The sequence below is a fragment of the Sorghum bicolor genome, chromosome 4 (assembly GCF_000003195.3).
Source record: "Sorghum bicolor cultivar BTx623 chromosome 4, Sorghum_bicolor_NCBIv3, whole genome shotgun sequence".
Taxonomy (NCBI): domain Eukaryota; kingdom Viridiplantae; phylum Streptophyta; class Magnoliopsida; order Poales; family Poaceae; genus Sorghum; species Sorghum bicolor.
Window position 1 is genome coordinate 5,398,494 of NC_012873.2, and position 24,582 is coordinate 5,423,075.

The following is a 24,582-nucleotide window of genomic DNA, read 5'->3' on the forward strand; positions in this document are numbered from 1 at the left end:
TAGACGCCTGTGGCGACTTTGTTAATCTCGAGAACTTATAGTCCAGTCTTCGAAGATGCTCATAGAGATAGAGTTTGTATATGTGTATTCATAGGGCCGGGTGAGTATATGTGTATGAGTGTCTATGTTGTATGGTATAATTCACAAAACAAATGGATGTTGACACAATGACAAACTGGCCAACGGCTATTTGAGGCATTAGTGAATCCATAACACATGGCAACACAAGGCAACTTTGTCTACAAGAGAAGTTATGGGATCATAAAGAAATTAAAATTTACAAGAAGGTTAACGGACTAAACATTTGAGAAATTTGAATAGTGGTTTTACTAAGGGAAGAGAGCTCAAAAAGATGAAGTTTAAGGCAACCTTGATTTGTCCTCGAGACAGAATCTCAGAGTCACAGCCACCGAATCGGAGTGAAAAGAAAAGAGCGTAAGAAATGACAATATCATTAAACTAAGGCTTTGTTTAGATCCAAAAAGTTTTTGGATTTTGACACTGTAGCAATTTCGTTTTTATTTGATAAACATTGTCCAATCATAGAGTAACTAGGTTTAAAAGATTCGTCTCACAATTTACAGGCAAACTGTGCAATTAGTTTTTGTTTTCGTCTATATTTAATGCTTCATGCATGTGCCGTAAGATTCGATGTGATGGGGAATCTTAAAAAGTTTTTGGTTTTTGGGGTGAACTAAACAAGGTGTAAGGAAATCCTAATCAAAGCCGTGGCGCGAGCAATCCCTACATACGCCATGGGTTGCTTTGATCTAACCAAGTTGTTCTGTGAACAAGTCAGTGCCATGGTGGGCAGGTATTGGTGGAACCAACAAGAAGGTAAACACAAAATTCATTGGTTACATCGAGATGTCCTGATGAAACCGAAGGCGGAAGGAGGTTTGGGGTTCAAAGATATCCACTCCTTCAACCTTGCAATGCTGGCTAAATAGGCATGGCGTTTGTGGCAATTTCCTGACTCACTTTGTGCCCGTATTCTCAAGGCCAAATACTATCGGTTCTCCACTGTTTTAGAGGCACAACCAAGAAGTGGCATGTCCTATATATACATGGAGGAGTGTGATGAGAGAACTAGAATTGGTGAAGGGAATGGTATGGCGTGTCGGAGATGGCAGGGGTCCAAAAATCTGGTCTCATCCCTGGCTCCCAAGAAGCCACACTAGAAGACCGATCGCTCCTAGAAGCAGGACTCTAATGATGGATGTTGATGAGCTTATCAGTCACATTAGGGCGCCTCCTCCCATAATACTGAAGGCCAACCTCAAGGTTGTCACCAAAAAATAAAATGGGATGTCAATGCTCACTTCAGTGGAAAATCGCTGATGCGCAAATGCCAATACTATTGCCTATATAGATGGGTAACAAGACCAAATTGCTTGATACGTACAAAGCAATTGTTTGGAATACAGAGGACTATCTAATCTAATCTGTTTATCAAAGCTTTTTCAGAAAACTTGCGACCTCTAGAAGTGTGCGTGACCACTTGTGCTAGATGACAGATACATGTGTTACTTAACTCGCCGCTACCAATTTTTGGTGCTTCAACATTGGTTGAGGGGTTGCCTGACTACTGGATGCTTTTGAAGGCTCAACAGAGCTGCCTTTATCGACGATACAGCAACTGATTGGCTTCTGAACCTTCCCAAATGACACAGTTTGATGAGAGTATATCTCAACGAACCTGCAGACATAAGTACAATATGTTTTCAGTGGTTAGAAGTAAAGGTACAAAAGGGTTCAGAATAATCGCACAACAAATTATGAACGCATGGTTCATGCGTTCTCGGAAACATATCTAAGTGAGATTTACAACAATTCTAATGGAAAGGCATACAGCAAGTAACATGACCATACAGCATTGATGTAGCCTATGTTAAGTGAGATAACGAAAGATCATGAGGAAGGGACCTGGCCTTGAGTCTAAAATGGATGATATGGCCAAAATAAGAAAAAAAAAACTGGGAAATCATCTGAGAGGAGAAAGACAGAGAAGGCTTCAATGCTCTCAATAATAGACATGCTAAATAATTAGGAATAACACAGGATATTACTTGTAGGGATATGTATAGTCTACTGTACAGAAATAAAACATCTCTGCCCACTGAATTGATATAGCATTTCACTGTTTTTGGACGATTCGGCGTTGTTTCCAGGGGCCTATGGCTACAGGTCCAGTCGGGGGCTTCATCAAGGCCAGTGTACTTTTAATAACGGCTTCTACTGTGCACTGTAGGCTTTTCAGATTTACAAATAGTCAAATAGTTGGTATTCATGCTCCTAGAAACGCTACCACTGAGAACATATTCTGCAGGATTCGGTCATTATGGTAGCTTGTAATCAAGTGTCCAAGGAAAAACAATGTATCCCTTTCATCCCTCAAGAACATTAGCAAGCTGGTGTTAGCTTAGCAAAAAAGAGCTAAACAACATGTAATTGGGTTCAAGCATACTCGATGTTTATATTTTGCCTGCGACAGCAAATTTTAGCTAGATTGGGTACCTAGCTCAGCAGTTTCCAACAGAATGAAGAAAGGTGCAGTGGATATCTGTATCAGATTACTGTGATGACTGATGATGTTGACGTTTCAAGAATGCTAAAAGCAATTTACCATCAAAGCAGACTTAGCAGAAAGGTAACTAAAGTCAGAATCAACTTTAACATAAAATGAACAATGGGTGCAAAGCACATAATGGCTTCTCTACAAATATATGGATTGAGTTGATGGAATTCCAGACAGTGGGGCACGAAGAATCTAGCATTTCATATTATCACCAGAGTATTCCTGGCAGTTGGCCTTAAGGTGAGTGATTAACGTGCTTAAGTTGATCTAATAAGATAAAGATATGCATTTTTCAGTTAAATTGGCATTTCACATGCAAATCAGTACCATGAATTCTACATGTGGATGAATGGTTATGCAACATGACTAGCAGATGAAATCATGCCAAAAATTTCAATATAATAGACACTGGCATGAGTACTTTGTAGTACCTAGTAGAATAAGTAGTGCTTCTCATGCTTGCTAAAGCTAGCAGTTTTATCAGTGAACGATTTCAAGAAGCCAGGTATGAGTCGTATGACACAGATGTAAACAAAATGAAGAGAAGCAACGAAGGGTGTAATTTGAGCAATATCAGATGAAGGGTATATTTGGCTGCATTTTATCCACTGATGTGATGAAAAACTCACAAGGGATTGGTGTTAAACAAAACACTAAAGACATTTTGGCAATGAACTAACAGCACTGTTCTTTGGATTTGTTTAGGTGCAAAGCAATAAATAAGGAATAATCACATGGAATTGCCCTGAAAAAAGAATAACCAAGTGGCAGTTTATATATACTACACAAATGGTGATGAACAAAGGATGCTGCAAACAAACTAAAGAGTTTAACAAGAATAAATTACCTTGTTGCAGCTTCCGCAGACTCTAGTTTGAGATATGCGAAACCCTTACAGATAGGATCACGAGTTTTCTTATTTGCGGAAACTGCTGGTTCTATAGATAAAAGGCCACGGAACCCTTTAAAAGCTTGCTTCAGATCCTTGTGTATGTTTTTCTTTTTTGGAAGGTTCCAGACACGAACTTGAACACCATCGTCACTGGCATCTGTTATGAAGCATAGAGAATGAATCAAAAGAACAAAGTTTTATGCCCAACAACAGCTCCTTCAACACTTATAGTGGTAGCTAAATATAGTGATGTCAATTTCAAATGATCTGCAAAAGGTAATGCTGAGGTAGTTCAGCTCTCTACAGAATCATGGTTCATGGCTGTGCACAAATAACAATAATAGGAAAAACATCTATCCATATATGTTCTTCTGCTGAAAGAAAGTAAATTAACATCAACCATAAATTACTGAGGCTTAATTTTTCATGCAGACTTTCTGTTTCTGTCATTACATTAGGAGCTGGATTTGGAATGGAAAGAAAACCTTATGAAGACCATGTCTATATGGATGAAGAACATCTGGCATCAATTTTGTCTAGTTTTGGAACTTGGGAGGAACAAAAAAAGGGACTATAAGCTCGTTGTTTTCTCAACAACTTTTAAGCTGTTTCATGTATGGCATAGGGCAATTGCTTTATCTAGCTCATATTCAGCTTATTCAGTTCAACTCTGTATTTGACCTTGGGAAATGAATATTATATGTACACGATTTCATTTCTGTACCATTTACCAGTACTGCCAGCTTCAAATGAGTAGTTCTGTCATTCACAATTTATTTATATACTTGTTCAGTTGTTCGTGCTACCTATCCTTTCTATCAAGTTCTGGATACATGACATATTACGGCCATACATTTCCGGACAAGTTTACTGGTAATATGCATCAAAGTATGCCATTGAGCTGAATAAATATGAATGTTCTTCATATTGAAGCTAGTGTGCAATCCTGTTGTCAAGCAGGGTCGACTTCCAAGGCAAATAGGAGATTCACCACAATGGCCTAAGGAGGAGTTCAAAACAGTGCTGAACGTTAGAAGACAAGTGAGTAGTGAACAAATCAAGACACAAGGGCTTTATCTCACTATCGGCCTATCATCTGGTCTTGATGGATCTGGAAATACTGTAAGGACATTATGCTTAACAGTGCTTCCCTGAGTATGGCCTAGTCCTGAGTGAGGTCTGGGATGAAGCCAAACTGTGGTGAATGAACAGAGCTAAAGGTTTGCGTGAAGCTGACAGGCTGAATGTCAATGTCATTTGGTGCCTTGTTTTGTTGTTTTCTGCTTATCATTTCATTGGTTTTCCTTTATTTATGTCTTGTTCCCGTGGGGTGTACTGTACAGTCCATGGGGCCATCCTTGCTGCAGCTTGAACATGTCTGTAAAATCCCTAGAGAAAGAAAATTGTACGGTTGACTTGTATAACATCATTGAATTCAACATCTTTAGCATAGTGTTCAATTACTTTTGTGCTGAAGAAAACAGTTTCCTCAACCTTGCATGTCCCTGCTAATATTTATTTCTTTTTCACGCAACACAAAATATTGTCCTGGGGTTTAATTAGTTCAAGGTATCATATTTTCGAGATGTTCAAGATTCTAACAATGGAATGGCAAGAACACATTCCGTTGTAGAACATAAATCTTTATTTGCACGGTGGAAGTAAAAGCAGGAAACACAACCAAGGTTAATTGAGAAATATATGACACATTGCATTTGCTTTCCAGTGGTGGATCACCAAATGAACGGGCACGCGTGCGTGCACGCACACACACAATACGTCTATGCAGCACGGATACGGATACGCGTATCGGTATCGGAAGGATACGGATACGCGGATACGGCAATTTCTCAAAAAAACACGATACGTGGATACGTTTTACTATTTTTATTAAAATAAATAATAATGCAAATTGAAATTGTGGAAGTGTAATCACTAATATTAGTTAGTACATACAATCATATATGATACATCACCAGATCACCTTGTAGGTTTCTTAGTTTTCATAGGAGATTCAAGTTCAGCTACACTGGATGAATGCGCAATTACCAAGTCTATCTAAAACAGGAAGTCAGGAACAAGATTGTCTGTTATGGTTGTGGGCTAGTGGATCCTATTCCTATGCTAGGACTACCTTTAGCACTAGCAAGCAACAAGTGCAGAAGCAGAGTACATCAAGAATGAAAAGGGATGTACTCATGGAGGCCGACGGAAGCTAGCTTTGCTGTTGAGTGCTGAATCATCATCTTCCCTGCATCTCTCCCCTGCATCGTGGGAGCTAGCCACGTCCATAGCGGACTGGTGGGTGTTCCTAGCGCAGTGCTCTCTGCCGCGACAACCTGGAGGACGAGAGGTCGATTGATGGCATACAGGGGACGGAGGCTCGTCGCCAGCGAGCACTGGCGCATCTCCTGCGCGGGAGGCAGCGCGTGCACAGGATGCGACGCGAGGGGGTGGGGGCTCGTCGCCAATGACCGGCGAGTTGCAGCGCATCTCTTGCACGGGAGGCGGCGCGCGAGAGCAGGGGCTCTTGCGTGTGGATGATTCGACATCTTGTAGGGTTATGGGACAGGAGAGGCAGCACGCATGGGGATTGGCCAAGACGCCGAGCGGTCAGTGTGTTGGGCCGTATCAGACTGACGTATCGAATGAGCCTAACGTATCGAAGAAGAGTATCCAAATTATAGTTGATTTATTTTTTTACGGATACTTCGCTGATACGTATCCAACGAGTGTCCGATACGTATCGGTATCGGATACCTATCCGATACGGGATACGTCCCTACCTTGGCGTATCGGGGTAACGTAGCAATACGTCAATTTTCTTTAACTTTTACCGAGTTTATTCAAAGTGTTACTTTCATAAGAAACGTTTGATTATGACGATGTGACTACATTCAGGCTTGGCGACGTTATCTAATTTCCCTGCCTTATAAATGTCGCTACATTGCTAATATAAATGGAATCACATACGACGGATCTTCTTAGATATTTTTTTAAAAAAAAATCGCTGTTACCCGACTGGCAACTCTCATGCTCAAAAAAGAAAGAAAGGAGAACGTAATACTAGTACAGGGGAGAGGAGAGCAGAGAGAGCCAACCTGCGGCCATTACTTTGGTGGAACTATCCCCGGCGCGGCGACTGGCCGGGGCCGCCTCTCCTCGACGCCGCTCGCTGCCACCGCCGAAGCCCATCTCCCGGAGAAGCTGCTCCTCAATGTCAGTGGAATACGTTTTCCCCTCACCAAATCCCGCCGGCTTGGGCCGCGTCGCCAGAAACTCCTCCTCGTCTACCTCCATCTCTTCCTCACCTTCGTCGGACTCCCACTCCCCTGCCCCCGTCTCCTCCTCGTCCTCGTCGTCATCGAGGCTGGGGGCGGCCACGGGCTCGCGTTGGCGGCGCCCGTATTTCCTCAGGCGGGGGAACGCGAAAGAGAGGCTGGACCAACGCGCCCGTGACGACCGAGGCCGCGAGAACGCGAGAGACGCCGGCGCGGTCGCTGCCGTGGTGCACGCCGCTGGTGGGAGCAGCAGGAGTGGCATTTCGGGGTGTTCTTTATCCTCTTCCTCAGGTCAGGCCAGTCAGTTCAGAGTAGAGTGTGTACTCTTTCCTGCAGGAAAAGTGGACGGCCTGGGCCTTCGGGCGCGCTATTCTCATTTGGGCCAGATTCGCGGACAACTGAAGGCCATGGGCCTCCTTCCAAGCCCAACGGGCTAACAACAGGCAGGCAGGACCACAGATTAGCATGGAGCAGTTTAGTACCATATCGGTACCTTAAGCTTGCTTACAACTAGGATGAGCTACAAAACAAGCTATGAGTGCAACCTTTATCCATACTTACCTGGATGGGGTCTTTGGCTGATCAATAAGGGTCATGGCCTATGTTAACGTCTTCCATTGCACTTGAGAAGAGTGTTTGCCTACCATCTTCTAAAAGAGAGTGGACATCATAATTTGTGAAAGAGGGGATACGCGTTCGCGCGGCCCCTACTAATTATTAAGCCAAATATAAATACTTAAAATATAACTACTTTCTTAAAAAAAAATCTATGGGTTGACTAAAGCAACTCAATTGGAAGGACTTTTCAATCTTGTTTTGTTCTTGGTTTTCTAGATTGACCAAGTGAGAAAATTATAAAAAGAGTTAGATGTAGCTTGTTACGGGCCATGTGTTAAGTTAAATGTAGCTTATGGGCCATGTGTTATAAAAAAACTATGATTTTCAGAGGTAAGGGTTTTTCTCTTACATTAAGAGAAACACGTCATCGTGCTTCATTTTGGGCCTTCGACATCGAGGACGATAAAGGTAGATCCATATTTCTGAAAGGTCTTTTTCTTTGAAATATTTCTGAAAGGTCTTTTTCAGTACATCACCTTTTCCTATTCACCTCCAATTCCTAGGAGGAAGCGGACTTTGTTTTCACCCCAGCACCGCGATCGAGACAACTAATCGACACAAGCTCGGCCGAGGCACCTTGTCCTCCGTCATATAAAGGGTAAAGGGCTATTTGATTCATATACCATTATAATTTTCGAGAAACATAAAGAGCAGCTCGCAGAGGAGCAGGGAACCGTCTGTGCAGATCTGTTAGAATTGCTGGTTGTGCAGGTCAGGTGGCCGCTGCAAGGCCAGGGTATGCATCCTCTTCCTTCTCACTGACTTGCGCTACAACTACGAAGTCTTGTGTTTTCTCAATGTCGTTGCAAGTAAATTGAGCTATTAGGGCGCAATTTTGTGGTCATATGGGACCTGGTTAGGAACGCAGCGGTTTTAGAAACCTGTGCTCTTTTATGGGTCAGGGAGCATATGTCTACTGTCTACCTGCATAGTTAAGCGATGCATATCCCCTTCCATGACAGTGTTCTCAACCAAAACCAAAACAAAGCTGTCGATTTGATCAATAGCTTCTGATTTTTTTAGGCAGCCTAACTGCTACTTGTGCAACAGAAAGTTCGTTCTTCAAAAGTCAAAGATCTCAAACTAATCATATTTTGTGTATGGGATTGCAATAGCCTGTGCTATTTCGTCGTGGCATTCTCTGATGTTCTTCCTCTTACTCGATTCAACTACAGCTGCCTCAATGCCTGAAATAGAAGGCTTCACTTGCTGGAGAAGTGATGGTGTGCAAGGTGGCAGGAGAAAACCAGAGCCGATACTCCCAGAGGTTGGAAATATTTATTACTAAATGAAATTTCCATCTTGACTAGTGCTAGCAAATTATAGTGTATTTTGGCTGTATTCATCACTCACATAAACCTTTTCTGCAACTATTTTATTAGCATCTGTTGTGATTCCCATGCTTGTTTATGCAGGATATACTTTATCAAATACATGCTCTCATGCCAATGAAAGATGCTGCCTGTGCTTCTACTGTGTCTAGGGGATTTCTCCGTTCTTGGCATTGCTATCCTAATCTCGTATTCAATAGCAAAACGTTTGGCATAAATGAAGACACACCTAATAACATAAATGAAATAACAAGTGATTTTATTGGTAGAGTTGACCACATTATGACGAATCATTCTGGCACCGGCGTGAAGAAATTTAAACTTCAAACCTACCCTTGTGACAATCTGCACCTGAGTTATGTTGATCGCTGGCTTCAAGTTGCTACTGCACCTGGGATTGAGGAATTTGAGTTACAAATGCCTTGGTGCAACAAGATTGAGTACAACTTTCCGTGTTCATTGTTATCTACGGAGAGGGGAAGCTCATTGCAGTCCTTTGTCCTCGATCATTGTGCTTTCCACCCTGCAGCTGAAGTTGGCTGCTTAAGTAGCCTGACAAGTGTGCATCTGAGTTCAGTGCACATTACAGCAGAGGAGCTGTGTAGCTTTCTGTCCAAATCTTTGGCATTGAAGCAATTGGACATCTACAGATGCAATGATATAGTTTGTTTGAAGATACCTTATGAGCTTTCACATCTTAATTTCCTAGCGGTGCAAGATTGTGTGATGCTTGAGATGATTGAAAGTGATGCTCCAAAGCTATCTCAGTTCAAGTATATAGGCCACCCAATAGACATGTCACTTGCAAAATCCATTGCAATTGAGCCATATACAAATGATGAGTACTACTAAGTCTAATATGTTGTATTGCGCCAGAACGAAGCTTCCATCCATTGCACCAAACGTGCAAACTCTTTTTCTGACATCCCTTGATGAGGTTAGTGTCTACTTTTGTATATGCCTAACATGGAGTACTTATCTTTTGCTTTTTTTATTTAACAGTTCAAATTACAAGAACTGTACACATGAAGTTCTCATACCATGTTCTTTTATGCTTCTCTTTCTCCAGAAAGTCAATACACCAATGTTGGCTGTGAAGTTCTTGTACCTCAAGCACTTGGAGATTGTGCTTGTTGAACCAAGCCTTTCACCAGACTATGATTTTTGTTCCCTAGCCTCTTTTCTTGATGGTTCACCTAGCTTGGACACTTTGATCTTGCATGTAAGTCATTTATCTTCTCAAATCTATCTTCATCAGATTATAGTTGTTTGGGAATTTAGAAAAAATCTGGCTTAATAATTTTGTTCGCTATGAGCGTATTTGGTGAAGGATATGGGCCAGGTATTGTTCTTTAAGTCTAATAACAAATTAAATGACAAGGCTCAATGCACCTATTGTATTACTTGCATTTTTTTTGGGACAACTGCACGTGTTATATCATATTGCAAAAAAAAAAAAAAGATAATATGGTGAGTTTAACTAAAACTATTGATTGATGAACCATGTCAGGTAGAGGTACCAACCATAAGGGAGGATTCTATTCTTGAATTTTCTGACTATAACTCATATCATTCAAGGCAAATTTTGCAACACAGTAATAAGAATCTCAGAAATGTCACTATCACTGGCTTTTGCTCTGCAAAGAGTATGATTGAGTTTACAAATGATATACTTGCGCATGCACCAGTACTAGAGTGTCTCGTATTAGACACTAGCCGTGGCCATGAAAGAAAGATACACAAGTCGACGATGTGTCTCCATATGTTTGAGGAGGATCTCGTGGAAGTCCAAAGAGCTCGCATGGCTATTGAACGACACGTTGTGGGGAATGTGCCATCAACTGTTAACTTGAAGGTCCTTGAACCCTGCAGCAAATGTCTATCGTAATGAGGTTGTAATATAAAAATAGGGTAACTCTGTATACTCGGGTACTGGAGCTATCAGACACCTGAATTTGTGGGTGTTTTGATTTTTGTGTTTGATTCGTTTGATCTGGATTGTGGCGCAGCTTTTATTTTATCATGTCAGTTTGTCGTTTAATTTTGGCCAAACACATCGTTTCTTTTCTAGATCTCGGTTGTTCGCTTAACCATTCAGCAGTATTTTTCTCTCACAACAAATTAGGAAATAGTACTTTCGATAAGCGAACAGACTGGGACTGTTTAATCTGGGACTGTTTAGGGCGTCCGCAATGGTGTTTAAATCGCTAGCTATTTGATCTCTAGGAAGAATATTATTGGTTCTCAATGGCAATTTACAAATAGCTAGCTTAGAAAGTTGATAGCTATTAGGAAGTCGCTAGCTATTGTGGAGAGTATTGTGAGAGAGTTATTTCTAGAAGATCGTGCTAGATTAGCTATTAATGAGTCGCTAGCTATTTGATCTCTCTCCTCGATAGCCAATAAGATGCTACTTTTTTATTATTTTTATACGTCATCTCGCAAGCTATTTATAAAATACTATTGGGAACCAATAGAATTCCTTCTAGCTAGCTATTTGATAAGATGAACTGTTTATGGGACTCTTTCTGGCGATCTGGACTTATGGACTGTTTATGGGACTCTTTCTGGCGATCTGGACTTCGAGCCTGCTTTGGTTGCGAGCCAATTCTGCTTTTCAAGAACTTGGCACAGGTGGGTCGCCGTCCGGCCCCTCTCTCTGACATGCAGGGCGAGGAACGTGGAGCCCGCGTGCCAGGCACGGCGACGGGCTGAAACTGTGGGCAGTGCGCGCGTGGCCAGGGACACGGTGTCACCCGGCAACGGGCTCGCCGGCAGCAGCAGCAGGCTCGTCTCCAACAAGAGCGAGTTCACGCTGGGCTTCTTCAAGCCGGACACCACACCCTTCCACCACACAACCCCAACATGTACCTCGGCATATGGGTTCACTTGAATGCTCAAAAGGAATAATAAGATTAAGATAAGGCATGAAATAGAAAAGACCGAAGATAAAAGTTACCTAAACAGATATTCACAGCTCTTCAGATATAACTCTCAGGATTATTATATTCACAGAGATTTGCAAGTTGAGTTTTGCCACCGGAGACTGGACACGACACTTCATAAGGTACGAACTTAAAAGGCCAAGCTAAGTTTCTCAGACGCGAAAATGCAGAGCTAACAGCTGCGTATCTTCTCACTGGAGCATTTTCTAGCTAAAAGGTGAACCCCTGACCTAGTCATTGGCAACTAACTCTTCGTTTCTATTTTCTACCCTCTGAAGGACAAGTTTCTTCTGCGGGGCAAGTCCTTTTGCGATCGCCGCAGAACTTACATCCACGAGGACAGTGTCATCTTCTTTGAAATCGCCCTTCAGCACACCAAGGGCAATCTCATTCTCCACCATCTGCTGAATCACTCTCTTGACAGGCCTCGCACCATAGTTCGGGTCAAAGCCAAGAGACCCCAGAAGCTCGACGGCTGCTGTAGTGTATTGGAGATGAATCTTCTGTTGTTTCAGCCGGTTCTTAACCCGATTCAACTGCAAGTAAGGAAACCATTTCAAATTAAAGAGCAGACTACACAAACTATGTGCAAATGTGGAGAAATAACTTAAGGTTGATACTGTGGTTTAAATATATATTATATCTATCAGGCATGCTTCTAAAATGAATTGTTAAATGTTTACCTGGATCTCCACAATGTGGTTGATCTCGCTTGTATCCAGTGGTTGAAACACTATGTACTCATCTATCCTGTTCAAGAACTCTGGTCGGAATGTTTGTCGGGCCATCTCAATCACCTGCTTCTTCATTATCTCATAAACGGCCTCCTTGCTGTCTGTGGTGTTTCTAAGCGTGTCAAGGATCAATGATGACCCGATGTTTGAGGTCATGATGATGACACAGTTAGTGAAGCTGACAGTCCTGCCTTGTGAATCAGTTATTCTTCCATCGTCCAACAGTTGCAACAAAATGTTAAAGACATCCTGGTGCGCTTTCTCAATTTCATCAAACAGAACAACTGAGTAAGGCCGCCGGCGAACAGATTCAGTCAATTGGCCTCCTTCCTCGTAACCAACATATCCAGGTGGGGCACCAACCAAACGGGAGACAGCATGCTTCTCCATGTACTCGCTCATATCAATTCGTATTAGGGCATTCTCAGTGTTGAAAAGGAATTCAGCCAGTGTCTTACCCAGCTCAGTCTTTCCTACACCTGTAGGTCCCATAAACATAAAGCTTGCTATCGGACGGTTAGGATCTGATAGGCCTGCCCTAGAACGGCGGATGGCGTTGGCCACTGATTTGACTGCAATATCTTGGCCAATAACCCTCTTGTGAAGTACATCTTCTAGCAGCAGCAGCTTCTCTCTTTCAGACTGTTGAAGGTTCGACACTGGAATACCAGTCCACTTGCTCACAATCTCAGCAATGTCCACGTCAGTCACCTCTTCTCGAAGCATTGACTTCCCTGATTGCTGGAATTCAACAAGTTTATTCTCAGCCTCTTCCAGCTGTTTCTGAAGTGACAAAAGCGTTCCATACTTCAGTTCAGCAGCACGATTCAAATCATATTCTCTCTCAGCAGCTTCAATCTCCAGGTTCACTCTGTCAATCTAAAACAAGATAAAGACAAGAATTAGAGCCCATATGACACCAAGGCAGAAAAAAAATCAGCCTGATCGGATAGCTGGCTGTTGCTCTGCTGCAGCAGCCAACTAGCAACATGTGCAGCCCAAACAGCAGCAGCGATAGCAGGCATTCAGCAGCAAACAGCCAGAGCTTGCTCTCAGCTCTTCACAATTGCAGTCGACTGGCTGTGTGGCACAGCCACAGCATAAACAGCGCTTGCGCTTTAAGTAGAAGCGATCCGAGCAAACATATATGGCAGGCAATACACAGAAGAGTAAAGAATGCACGTACCTCTTCTTTAATTGATCTTATACGAGTCATCAAAGATTTCTCATACTCCCAATGTTCTGAAAGATTTTTCTGCTTCTGTTTGAGAGATTCTAGTTCAGCTTCAAGCTTGCTCAGTCGTTCTTTGGAGGCTTTATCTGTATCATTCTTCAATGAGAGCTTTTCCATTTCAAGCCTTATGATTTCTCTGTCTACCTCATCCAATTCAATAGGCTTTGATGTTATCTCCATTTTGAGCTTAGCAGCTGCTTCATCAACTAGATCAATGGCTGGATGCACAAATGAAGAATTATATTAGATAATGAATAGATCAGCTCGCTGTTCATTGTAACCTATCCACATTATAGCATACAAAGTACCTTTGTCCGGCAAAAAACGTCCAGTGATGTATCGATCGGATAGAACTGCTGCAGCAACAAGAGCTCCATCTGATATCTTAACACCATGATGCAGTTCATATCGTTCTCGCAAACCACGCAGTATGGAGATGGTATCCTCAACCGCTGGCTCACCGCAATAAACTTGTTGAAACCTACGCTCAAGAGCAGCATCCTTCTCAATATACTTCCTGTACTCATCCAATGTTGTTGCTCCAATGCAGCGGAGTTCTCCACGGCCTAGCATTGGCTTCAACAGGTTACCAGCATCCATCGCTCCACCAGCGGCTCCTATTCAGAGAACAAACAGCATGACAATATTCAGAGCACTGCCTCTCCTGGAATGTGGTATAAGCATCAATATGATAAAACAAAGCCTCAGTGATTTGAAAGCACAAGGCCAGCACAAACCAAACAAAATGAAACACCCTTGTGTAGATCTGTCTAATCATTACAGAGAGCTTACCTTCGATTAATATTTTCAAGTCTATCGATGTACGTTCACTGCCATGAAAAAAACTTGCAAATAACCAAAACACAGAACAAGTTAGAAGTACAAACCTGCACCAACAACAGTATGGATCTCATCAATGAACAAGATGATCTGTCCATTAGAAGCAGTGACCTCCTTTAGAACAGCCTTTAGTCTCTCCTCAAATTCACCACGGAATTTAGCTCCAGCAAGTAGTGCTCCCATATCCAATGAAATAAGCTGTAATTGCAGATGTACATAGCATCAGAACATACAGTCTATTGCATTCTTGACACTATACAACTGTGTCTACTCTTCTGTTATTAGTGACATGTTATTCCACATCTGACTGTAAGCTCTGGATTTTGCATTATTTTTTGATTAGTTGATAATCAAAATGCTTCAATGAACATCGGGTATATATATATCAATCAAAAGTTTTTTTTTAACAAGACCAGCACGAAGTGATGCCCATTTTATAGAGAAGGAATAATTACAGCCTGGGACGCTGGGAAGCATGGAGGAGAGTTCTCTGCCATGGCACAGGCAGAAAATATGATTGCCTAAAATTCAGTAAACTAGACTAGATATAACATTAACATTTCAATACCCTTCTATTCATTAGAGGTTCGGGAACATCTCCTCGTACAATACGTTGAGCCAGTCTGAAATAAGAGCAAGATGGTTGATTACTGCATGTTCAAAGCAGCAAAGCATAGGCATACTACAAAAAAACTACAAACAATAAATGAACCAGTAATCACCCTTCAGCAATAGCTGTTTTGCCAACTCCTGGCTCGCCAATGATTACAGGATTATTTTTAGTTCTTCTACATAGGATCTGAATGCATCTGCGTACTTCATCATCACGGCCTATAACAGGATCAAGTTTTCCACGCCGAGCTGATTCCGTCAAGTCAATACCATACTTCTCTAGAGCCTGGTACTTTCCTTCTGGATCTGGAAACAGAAAAACAATATAGGCATATAAAACAGGTTATCGGTTATTATATTGTTATTTACTTATCAGGATCAAGTCAACTTTCTGGACAATAAAGGAAGCTATATGAATATGAATAAAGTACAAATAAATACTAAAACCACAGAAGTACTCTGCCAAAAGAGAGAAAAGAAAATGTCACAAGACATACTCTGATCTGTGACTCGCTGGCTTCCACGTACTGCTGAAATAGCTTCTTTAAGATCATTCTCCACAATTTTCAGATCTTTGAAGAGCTGCTGTCCAAACCTTTTATCTGAAGCGAATGCTTGCAGGATGTGCTCAACTGACACAAACTCATCACCATATTCTTTTTTATGCTTCTTCGCATTATCCAATATCGACACAAAACTTGATCCTATAATTGGCCCAGTTGTATCACCGACGACCTACCAATGCAAGACCCAAATCTTAATAAAATTTACCACCTTGATAAGCAGAACTTGTTTAGTTAGTCTAATCTACAAATTAATAAGGCCCACTGCTAATACCTTTGGCTGTCTAGAAATAAAGTCATCTGTAGCTTGCAGGACTGACGTGTTGTCTATGCCCGCTTTTGAAAATATCCTGCGTGCTAGCCCATCCTTTTGCTCCAGAAGAGCTTTCATCAAGTGCTCTGACTCCACTATCTGTTGTTTTGACGATCTTGCTGCATCAACCGCACCAACAATCCCCTCCCAGGCCATCTCAGTAAATTCTCCTGGTGTTATCTGTTTTGATCAAAGAAAAATAAGGAAAAACATAGAGATTAGAACTCAAACCAACAGTAGTTTGCAACCCATTGCTGCATATACCACACCCTGCTGCTGGAACAGACATATTTGGGTCACCTGTTTTCAGGGAAATTATTATGGTAGCTATTTAGACTATTTGGTGCCATCAAAACAGTACAGTCTTCGAAGATGCAGTTCCATCAGTTCGCAGATGGAAGCAATCTTTCAAGTCTGAATTTGCTCTACTGTTTCTTAAGGCAAAATCCAATGTTAAGAGTTTGTTGTCCGATTGGTTGACCAATTTTACCATGATGTTAGTCTCCTTCTCTTTTGACTTATGATCCTTGTGAATCCCTCTTGTACATTATTTTTTTCCTTTCTGTATATACATATAAAAAGAAAGAGATCTTACCCTGGAGAAGACACCCCACGTTAAAATAAATAAATAATCACAATCGGAAACCTGCCCTAGCGCACATACAAATACTGCAAACCAAGCAAAGAGCTAGATGCATGTGAAAGCTATAGTGATTCACAGTTGGAGACACTCTATTCAAGTGGAAACCTATAGGCTATAGTAAAAGTATAGCACTCTGATATATTGTTTAACCACCACATCTACAAACCGGTCAGTTGATTCTACAAACTTTTGAAACAAGGTTGGAAACTGTTGACTCATCTAACCAATAAAGAACGAGAGAATGCAATCACCAACACAAGATGAAAATACAGCTACAGCAAGACAACAGTCCAACAACATCAACACAAGAAGCGCCTAAAATCATCATCTCACCATCACTTATGAAGATTGCATTGTGGGATAGAACTATACAAATCATTCCATACTTCTGAAGATCAAAGGATGAAATCAGTGACACCATACTACTACACGATCGTATCACTCTTATCATTATGTCATTCAAAGTTATCTTGACACCACGAATCTTTACGAATTTGTAACAGAAGTGCAGAACAGCAAGCATTAGCTTAACAATCCAAACGTTTGGTTAGCCAAATCTCTACAGCACTGACCGAAATTGAATCACCACGAGTGGCAGCCAACAGGCGGCTCGGCGCATAAAAACAGAGACACGGCCACGCTGTACATAAGTAGGCACCAACCTGAGACGAGGACGAGGTGCCGGTGGCGCTGTAATGAGCGGGCGTCGTCGAGTGGAACAGCCGGCGCGGCGGCACCAGGATCCCAGCTCCGCCGGCCCCGACGGGAAACCGCCCCAAAGGCGCGGCCAGCCACGCCGGCCTCCTCGTCGTGGCGGCGGCGAAGACGGAGGAGGCATCACCCGCGAGCGGCGCGAGGGACCGCGGGAGGACTTCGCGGCTAACGCCGGGGGCCTGGCGGCGGGTGGTGGCCGCCGCGGCCGCACGGGCTGCGCGCGCTAGCCTGGACGCGGCGGAGCGCGCCATCGTGGCGGAGGGGTTTGGGTCTGGGTTTAGCGCTTGTCTGCGGCGGCGGCAGCGGACACTGGACTGGCCAAGCGGTGACGCCGCGAAGATGCCGGCTCGGTTATTTGTCGCGGCGGCGGTGGTTGAGAGGGCGCAACGGAGAGGGGTGGCGATGCTTGGAGAAGGGGAAAGAAGATGCGCCGGCACCGGAGGCGAAGCGGATGGAAGGTTGCAGAAGCTTCTGCTGGATGCGGTGCTCGGCGACCTCCGTGCAACATCAACCGTCTGATCTGCCGCTCTTTCCGTAACCGACGGATACCGTTCGTACCAGACTCAAGGGCCCACTCATCGGTAAAGATAGAATGGAGGAAGGCGTTAGGCGGCGCGAGTTCTTTTCTTTCTTTCGTCGCATCCTCTGCTCGGCGGAAGCAGCGGATGAAGGCACAATACAGTGCATGGAGTGATTCAGAATTTCGTATCCAAATCTTTTGCAAATTGCAAACGCATATAAACTACAAAGCATGATCACATGCTTCAGCTGAATTTCACCTGTAAGCTTCAGACTTTGAAAGACTGTTTACCATGGTGGAAGTTGGATATCTAGAACAAATTCAGGTTATCCGCCGTTGATCTGAAGATGCAAACCTATCTCCCAGTCCCAGGCTACCAGACAATCATGCAAATGACGAGTAAGATCAATAATTCCATGTTTCTCGAACAGCAATCTTGTGTGCTGTGATCTTTCTGAATTTCTTCAACATATCGCCAATGACAATCAACAAATGGAACAGCAAAAAGATTTCCAAAGAGTAATAAACAGGAAAACATTCCTTGCTCATAACCATGCTATATATATCACGATAACCACAGTTAACACCTGACTTAAAACATAGCCATACGAGTTAAGGTAGCAAATACCACATAGTTGATATAAGGACGTGACACTGGAACCTGGTCGCTAAACTGAAAAAACCAAATGCAAAGGGCATTTGTGATGCAAACTTGCTACTATAAACAACTTTGAGCAGGCAAATTAGCATGGACCAATCAAGCGCCGAACCCCCACAAATGCGGAAAAACTTGATGTAGGGAACTGAAGCCTGCTAGACCAGTTCCCAGTCCCCATCAATGAAGGGGACGCCATCGTCTGCGCGGTCCTGCATTGAAATAAAATGACATGGTTCACATAAGAAAATGGGACCGAAATGGTGGCTACTGTCAAAAATGAAAAGAAGATTTATAGGATCATACCGGCCTAAACATGTCCACGACAATGTCATCCAGACCACCACTGAGTCCCCTTTGCAGCCTACTTGTCCCCATCATGAGTTCGTTGTTATAGCTTAGATGACTACTAACAGCTTGATGATCAATCCTGCCATCTTGCAGAGGGGGGACTCCACCTGAATTACCACCGTCCAGTGTCTGCCTCGGAACAACAGAACCGTCTATGCGAAGGTTCGGCAATGAAGAGTTGATGCCTGAATTACTAAGTGCAAGGTTGTTATTCAGCATCTCTCTTGAGTTCGTGCTGCTTCCATATGCGAAGGGCGCCGCTTCCTGAGTGAACGGCATTGGAAGACCGTTGCTGGCTAGTGATGCTACTTGGCTCTGCATTTCATTTCCCAGCAAGGGAATCTGACTGGATGCTTCTGTAAAGCTTGAGAGAGGCTCAAGCTTGGGCCCATTCACAATTCTGTCCTTCTGACCAAGCTCCTGAACGTTGGAGGATGAGACCGCAGTTGGCCAGGTAGTGTTGCATCTTCCAAGATCTGGAAACTGGGGAGACTCACCAACAAATGAGTTGAATGGGTCTGCAGAAGACTGCAGCCGACCAAGGTGTTGTTGGTTGCTTGGCTCAAGAGACTGTAATGGCAAGTTATTTGTCGTAACCAATTGTATGCTGTTTGATATGTTCGCAAATGAATTACCAGAAGGGCCAGTAGGAAAGCATTTGCTAGTATCCTGCAGTGGCATATGCGCACCCCTGATCAGGTTGCCGTTGTTCATCCCCCCGACATTGCCTACGGAAGTGCTCATATTGTTCTGGGTGTGTCCAATCTGAAGCGGCTGCGAAGGCAGCAAACCATGCATACCAAATGCAGGAGAGTTCATCCTTGCAAGGAGGTTGTTTGGCTGTGAATGGTTAGTGGTTGGAACTGGCCGGTATCTCCCATATGCATTGTATTGCCTGAAGGCATCTAGTCCCATGTTGACATAAGCAGGGTTTCTTCCTCCAAATGCAGCAGTTAGGTTAGCCTGCCTGCTTGCATCTGCACTGAGTCTTTTCAGATACAGCCGATACTTCTGCAAACCAACAAAGAAGGATTTATTAAATGTGTTTCTAATTGCAACAAAGGAAAAAAAATAAGATGCTGAAGGGAGCAAAGAAATTTGTTGTCTTTACAAGGACATGAACTGTATAATGTGTTGCTTGTGGATATCACTTTCTGTTTCTTTCAAAAGTATACCAAGCATGTGAAGAAATACTGATAGGTTTGAGAATTTCCTAGATATGGTGAAAAAATAAAATACAGTTGATGTGCTTTTTTTTGAAAGTAAATGGCAGGAGCTCTGCCTTGCATTAAAGTACGGAAAAGAAGAACACAAGAAAACATGCCCAACCCCAGGACAAGCCACAAACAAACAGAAACTGCAACAAGAACCCGCTTTCAAAATACACAGTATTCAAGCTTACAGTTGATAGATAATCATAAGTTCCAAAGATATCACATAATAAACATGTGATGAACATTATATATACAAATATAAATGTGAGGCCCAACAGAACTACGTAGGGATGGAAATCAAACCTGCAGATGACTTGCAACATTCTCCCTTGTGATGTTCTCGACATTCATGAGATCCAATATTTTCTTTGGAACAGCCTCTGCATTTATAGACACGAGTACATGCTATTATGATACATGAATAATATGAAAAAAAAGGAAAATTATTAGTTAACATTCTGGTAACTAAGTTACATCGTTAGAACTCTTACTGTCAATGCCAAGCTGGTTGACAGCAGCCACAAACTTTCGGTGTAATTCAACAGACCACACGACCCTTGGCTTCTTCTGGGTTGATGAGTCTCCATTCTCATTACTGTTCTCATCAGAATCATCACCGTCATCTCCATTATCATCCCTACCCCTGCGGGAAGTTCTCTTGTTGCGATTACCACCACCATTGTCACCTTCAGCACTCACCACCTGCAACTTCTTACCGGAATCATCGTTATCATTACCATTGTTCTTGGCATCACAACTCCTCCTTCTAACCACATGCTGCCATATAGTCCTCAACTGCTCAATCCGCACTGGCTTGAGCAGGTAGTCACATGCTCCATGGGTAATACCCTTCATGACTGTTTGTGTCTCCCCATTTGCAGACAGCACTGCATGATGATACATGGTCAGTTTTCAGATCAAAGAGATACAAAACGCTGTTCTCATTGTACATTGAACCAGCAGAAATAATTAAACTTCCTGCAGGAAACTAATTGGCGTTCATTATGCCTGCAGACTTTTTGTCCTTTCTAACTCTTTTTTTAATGGTCACATGTAGGGTATACAGAAGTTTTCATGAGACTTGTCATTCCTCCCAAATTAATAAATAAGTTCAATGGCGCATTGAACAAGACAAATTCTTTACGAATTGCTTGAGACGATGGAGATGAATTTCCTAAAATTAATATAAATGGGGCCTTGTTCCTGAACTCCACAGCTCAGCTGTCTAATGGAGGTAAAACCAAACTAACCAGAGAGTAGAGTATACAAGATCTATTCATTCCACAATGATTTTTCAAGCGATGCCATTTTCCCAGATCATTGGTCGCAATAAAGGCACGAACACTAATATGAGTGGCCAAGCAAAGACTTACTAATGACCGGGAGGTCCATCTCGAGGCCCACAAGCTCGAGGAGCTTGAAGCCGTCCATGTCCGGCATGTGGACATCGCTGATCACAAGGTCAAACTGGTCCTTCTTCTCCCTCAGCAGCTTTAGGGCCGTGGCTGCCTGTCCAGTTGTTGTCACTGCGGGAGCATCACAAATCCGGACAGATTAGCGCATATATACAAGTCAAAGGCCGGAGGAACACATTACACATGTGGGGAGTCAAAAATCTTCGTAAGAATCACTAGACTTCGAGGAAAGTTGGAGAGGAGAACATTCCTTCCACTGAAGAAAATTGAACCACGGAAAACGGAAATAGACAGCCAAAAATTCGCAGAACACAAGATTTATTACAGAAATTACACAGCTGGAGGTTGAATGCTTTTGGAGAGAGTTTATTCCAAATATAGTCGAGTGCCAACGCATGATAAAAGTTCAAAAAAAATCTTTAGAGCACGAGCAGAGACAAACCTGATTATTTTTCAGAATCAGAAGAAAGGAAATGAAACTGAGGCTGACATGACATTACATGACAAAAGTATTTCACCGGGAAACCAACAGGGGGGAAAGTTGGGTATAAAGTCGGGGTTGCTATTTATGTGATGGATGGAAGAATGCAAAACCAGTAACCCAAATATCTTTGTAGCCTCCTTGAGACGCGAACAACGAAAACTAACTAAATAAATCAAGCAGCAAAGAGCCGAATCGTGGATAATAAAGGTAAAAAAAGAACGGCAGTTAATAAGGATATAAGTACATGATCCGATGATAATAGTAGGAAACCAGACGCAGGGGAAGAGGAGGAAACAGAGGAGCGAGAGGAGCACGGCATACCATGGTACTGGCAGTGTTGCAAGAGCTTCTCGAGGAGCTTGAGGCAGGTGGGATCGTCGTCGACGGCGAGCACGCGCATGCCGACGGGGAACTGGTCCTTGGCCCCATGGCCGCCGCCGTTCGCCTTCGCCGCCTGCAGCTTCACGTCCTCGACGGTCATCTCCTCCGCCTCCGCCTCCGCGAATCCAACAGCACCAAAGACCAAACCCAACCAACGGCACCAGGATCACCGAAGGATCCTGTATGCAGAGGCAAGAAGCAGGCTCACAACAAGGGAGTTTCTTTGGATCCTAGAAATCCAAGAAACGGCGGGGAAAGGCGGATAAAAAGGCAGCGAGGTCAAAGCAGGGGAGGAGAGCAGCACCAGCACCGGAGCAGAGAGAGAGAGATGAGAGAGAAGGGTGTGTGGTACGGTGAAGAACCCAATAATAAGGGAAGAGGGGAGGGAGGGTGAGCTGAATGGGAGGAGATTGGGAAGCTCATGCAGTGCAAAGATGGTAACCTTTTTTTTTTCGGCCCCCCTTTCGTTTCCTTTTACGCTTCCATATTTCTTGCCATTTATTCAGGTCTTTATATTGCTTGCTATCGGTGTTGCGGTGGGGGTGGGGTGGGGTGGGCCGTTTGTTTCTTGCCCTGGTGTATTCCGCGTGTGCACGCGCCACCCCCCTTCTTTTTAGGGTTCGTTTCCAGTCGCCTTTTCGTTTTTCCCATTTTGCATTTGTGGACAACATACAGCTGTAATTTGATTTTATATACATGTGCTATATAATGTTTCAAAAGTATATAATTGTGCCTCAGTTTCTAATTCTTCTTGAAATGTTCAATATTTTTCTTTCGCTTTCTGTAGTAGACTTATGTGATTAATTAGTAAGTTCATATTATAGCTGCACTCGTCATTTTCCACGTTCTAACCAAATACAATGACGTATGGATATTCAAATGTGTGCTTTGTGATGTTGTGGACGTGTAACACATTTTCATGTGATGATGTGAGCGAGAAGAAATAAAAGAATTGCGGCGTAAATAAAAGCTCTGATTACTCAAGTATTTATCTTTATCTCTTGGACGACTTGGACGATTGCGGCGACAGACGAGTGAAATGAAGATAGCTATGGTTTTGGATCTACCCAACCAAGAGTAATCAGAAGACAAGCGTTTCTTTTTCGGCGATGGTTGATGCTGACGTGGCTCGAGCAGCTTACCTGCTGGCCAGAGCCAGCCCAAGCTCGCTGTGGTTTGGTTTATGGGGGGCTTGATTGATTAAACAAAGCTCGCGATAAGATTGATTAGTGATGCACGACAGCTCGGCGCGTCATCTCTGGGATTAGCCGGCTTCCACTTCCCCCGGATCGCAGATCCATACGCACTGTAGACAACTCTCCAGTGTCCACGCACACCCACTGCAATATAGGAGAAAAAACAATGTATATAATATAAAAATCAGACCTTTTTTTAATTTAGAATATTATTAAATCTCTAGCTAGCTCTGTGGAAGGAAAGCGCTTTGCTTTTGTAATCTCCCCCATACACCATCAATTTATTTCCTTTTTTTTCACTCTAGAGAATTTTCTAAATCAGGGCAAACAATAATGTCTTTTTCTAGAAGGTTTTGAGTCCCAGAATTTGAGCATATTTGTGTCTTGCGTGCTTTGCTAATAATCTGCCGTCCAAGACGCTTAATCAAATATCCGCATGAAATGGCTGCTGGTTTTAATAATAATATGCGAGCGCTGCTGTCCTTGCATTGAACCGTGTATATATTTATTTATGGTGCTCAAAGTACGTGAGGCACCACGCACCAGTACTTACATTATTGGCTTTTATACACCCTGTGCTTGTACTTGTGTGACAATAATTATTCTTTTCCTGCCAATTTTCTAATAAGTATTCCCTAGCCTGGCAATTTTCTAATAAGTATTCCCCTGCTAATATTCTGAGGGTATCAACACGTCAGCTTGCCATCACGCACGGAATCTCGTGGCCACAAATGCTAGACCACAATTTTTCAATTAATCTTGTAGTAAAGTTAAAATTAAGTATATATAGCCTGTAATGGTATAGGATACGGATGTCAGTGTCATGGCAAAAACAAGGCCGGATCACAGAGTTATTGAGATTCAAATGACCTAATAAGTAGCAACTTAGGGGTATATATATAGGAAGTGAACTAAAAAAGCGAACTCATAGGCCATATAATTCTACCAAAAAAAGAGTTATGCAAAATGTATTATGATTAGCCTTTGTGGCAATGTAATTGATCGAATATATGATATATATATATATAATTTATGATAGATGTTGTAATAATGCCAATTAATCATTTT

General features: G+C 42.8%; 4 protein-coding genes across 4 annotated transcripts; 1 reads left to right on the top strand and 3 right to left on the bottom strand.

Annotated features, from left to right (window-relative positions):
* LOC8077632 lies at nt 1,323-7,058 on the bottom strand. The gene is given in 4 exon segments (XM_002453364.2): nt 1,323-1,599; nt 1,601-1,699; nt 3,426-3,627; nt 6,572-7,058. Coding segments are annotated over 4 exon segments (783 nt in total). The 5' UTR covers nt 7,014-7,058; the 3' UTR covers nt 1,323-1,559.
* Nucleotides 7,959-10,034, top strand: LOC110434295 (putative F-box/LRR-repeat protein At3g42770). The gene is made up of 4 exons (XM_021458118.1): nt 7,959-8,105; nt 8,545-8,636; nt 8,785-9,637; nt 9,770-10,034. Exons 2-3 carry the CDS (start codon nt 8,553-8,555, stop codon nt 9,550-9,552), a joined length of 852 nt encoding a protein of 283 aa, XP_021313793.1. The 5' UTR covers nt 7,959-8,105; nt 8,545-8,552; the 3' UTR covers nt 9,553-9,637; nt 9,770-10,034.
* LOC8079407 (chaperone protein ClpB3, mitochondrial) lies at nt 11,656-18,334 on the bottom strand. The gene is made up of 10 exons (XM_002453365.2): nt 17,247-18,334; nt 15,903-16,121; nt 15,563-15,800; nt 15,176-15,371; nt 15,022-15,076; nt 14,501-14,651; nt 13,922-14,230; nt 13,566-13,831; nt 12,329-13,258; nt 11,656-12,181 (listed from the first exon to the last, which is right to left on the bottom strand). The coding sequence occupies exons 1-10, from the start codon at nt 17,547-17,549 to the stop codon at nt 11,876-11,878; spliced, it is 2,973 nt and encodes a 990-aa protein (XP_002453410.1). The 5' UTR covers nt 17,550-18,334; the 3' UTR covers nt 11,656-11,875.
* Nucleotides 18,339-22,808, bottom strand: LOC8079408 (two-component response regulator ORR24). The gene is made up of 6 exons (XM_002453366.2): nt 22,259-22,808; nt 21,412-21,564; nt 20,530-20,925; nt 20,342-20,418; nt 18,780-19,835; nt 18,339-18,685 (listed from the first exon to the last, which is right to left on the bottom strand). The coding sequence occupies exons 1-6, from the start codon at nt 22,416-22,418 to the stop codon at nt 18,632-18,634; spliced, it is 1,896 nt and encodes a 631-aa protein (XP_002453411.1). The 5' UTR covers nt 22,419-22,808; the 3' UTR covers nt 18,339-18,631.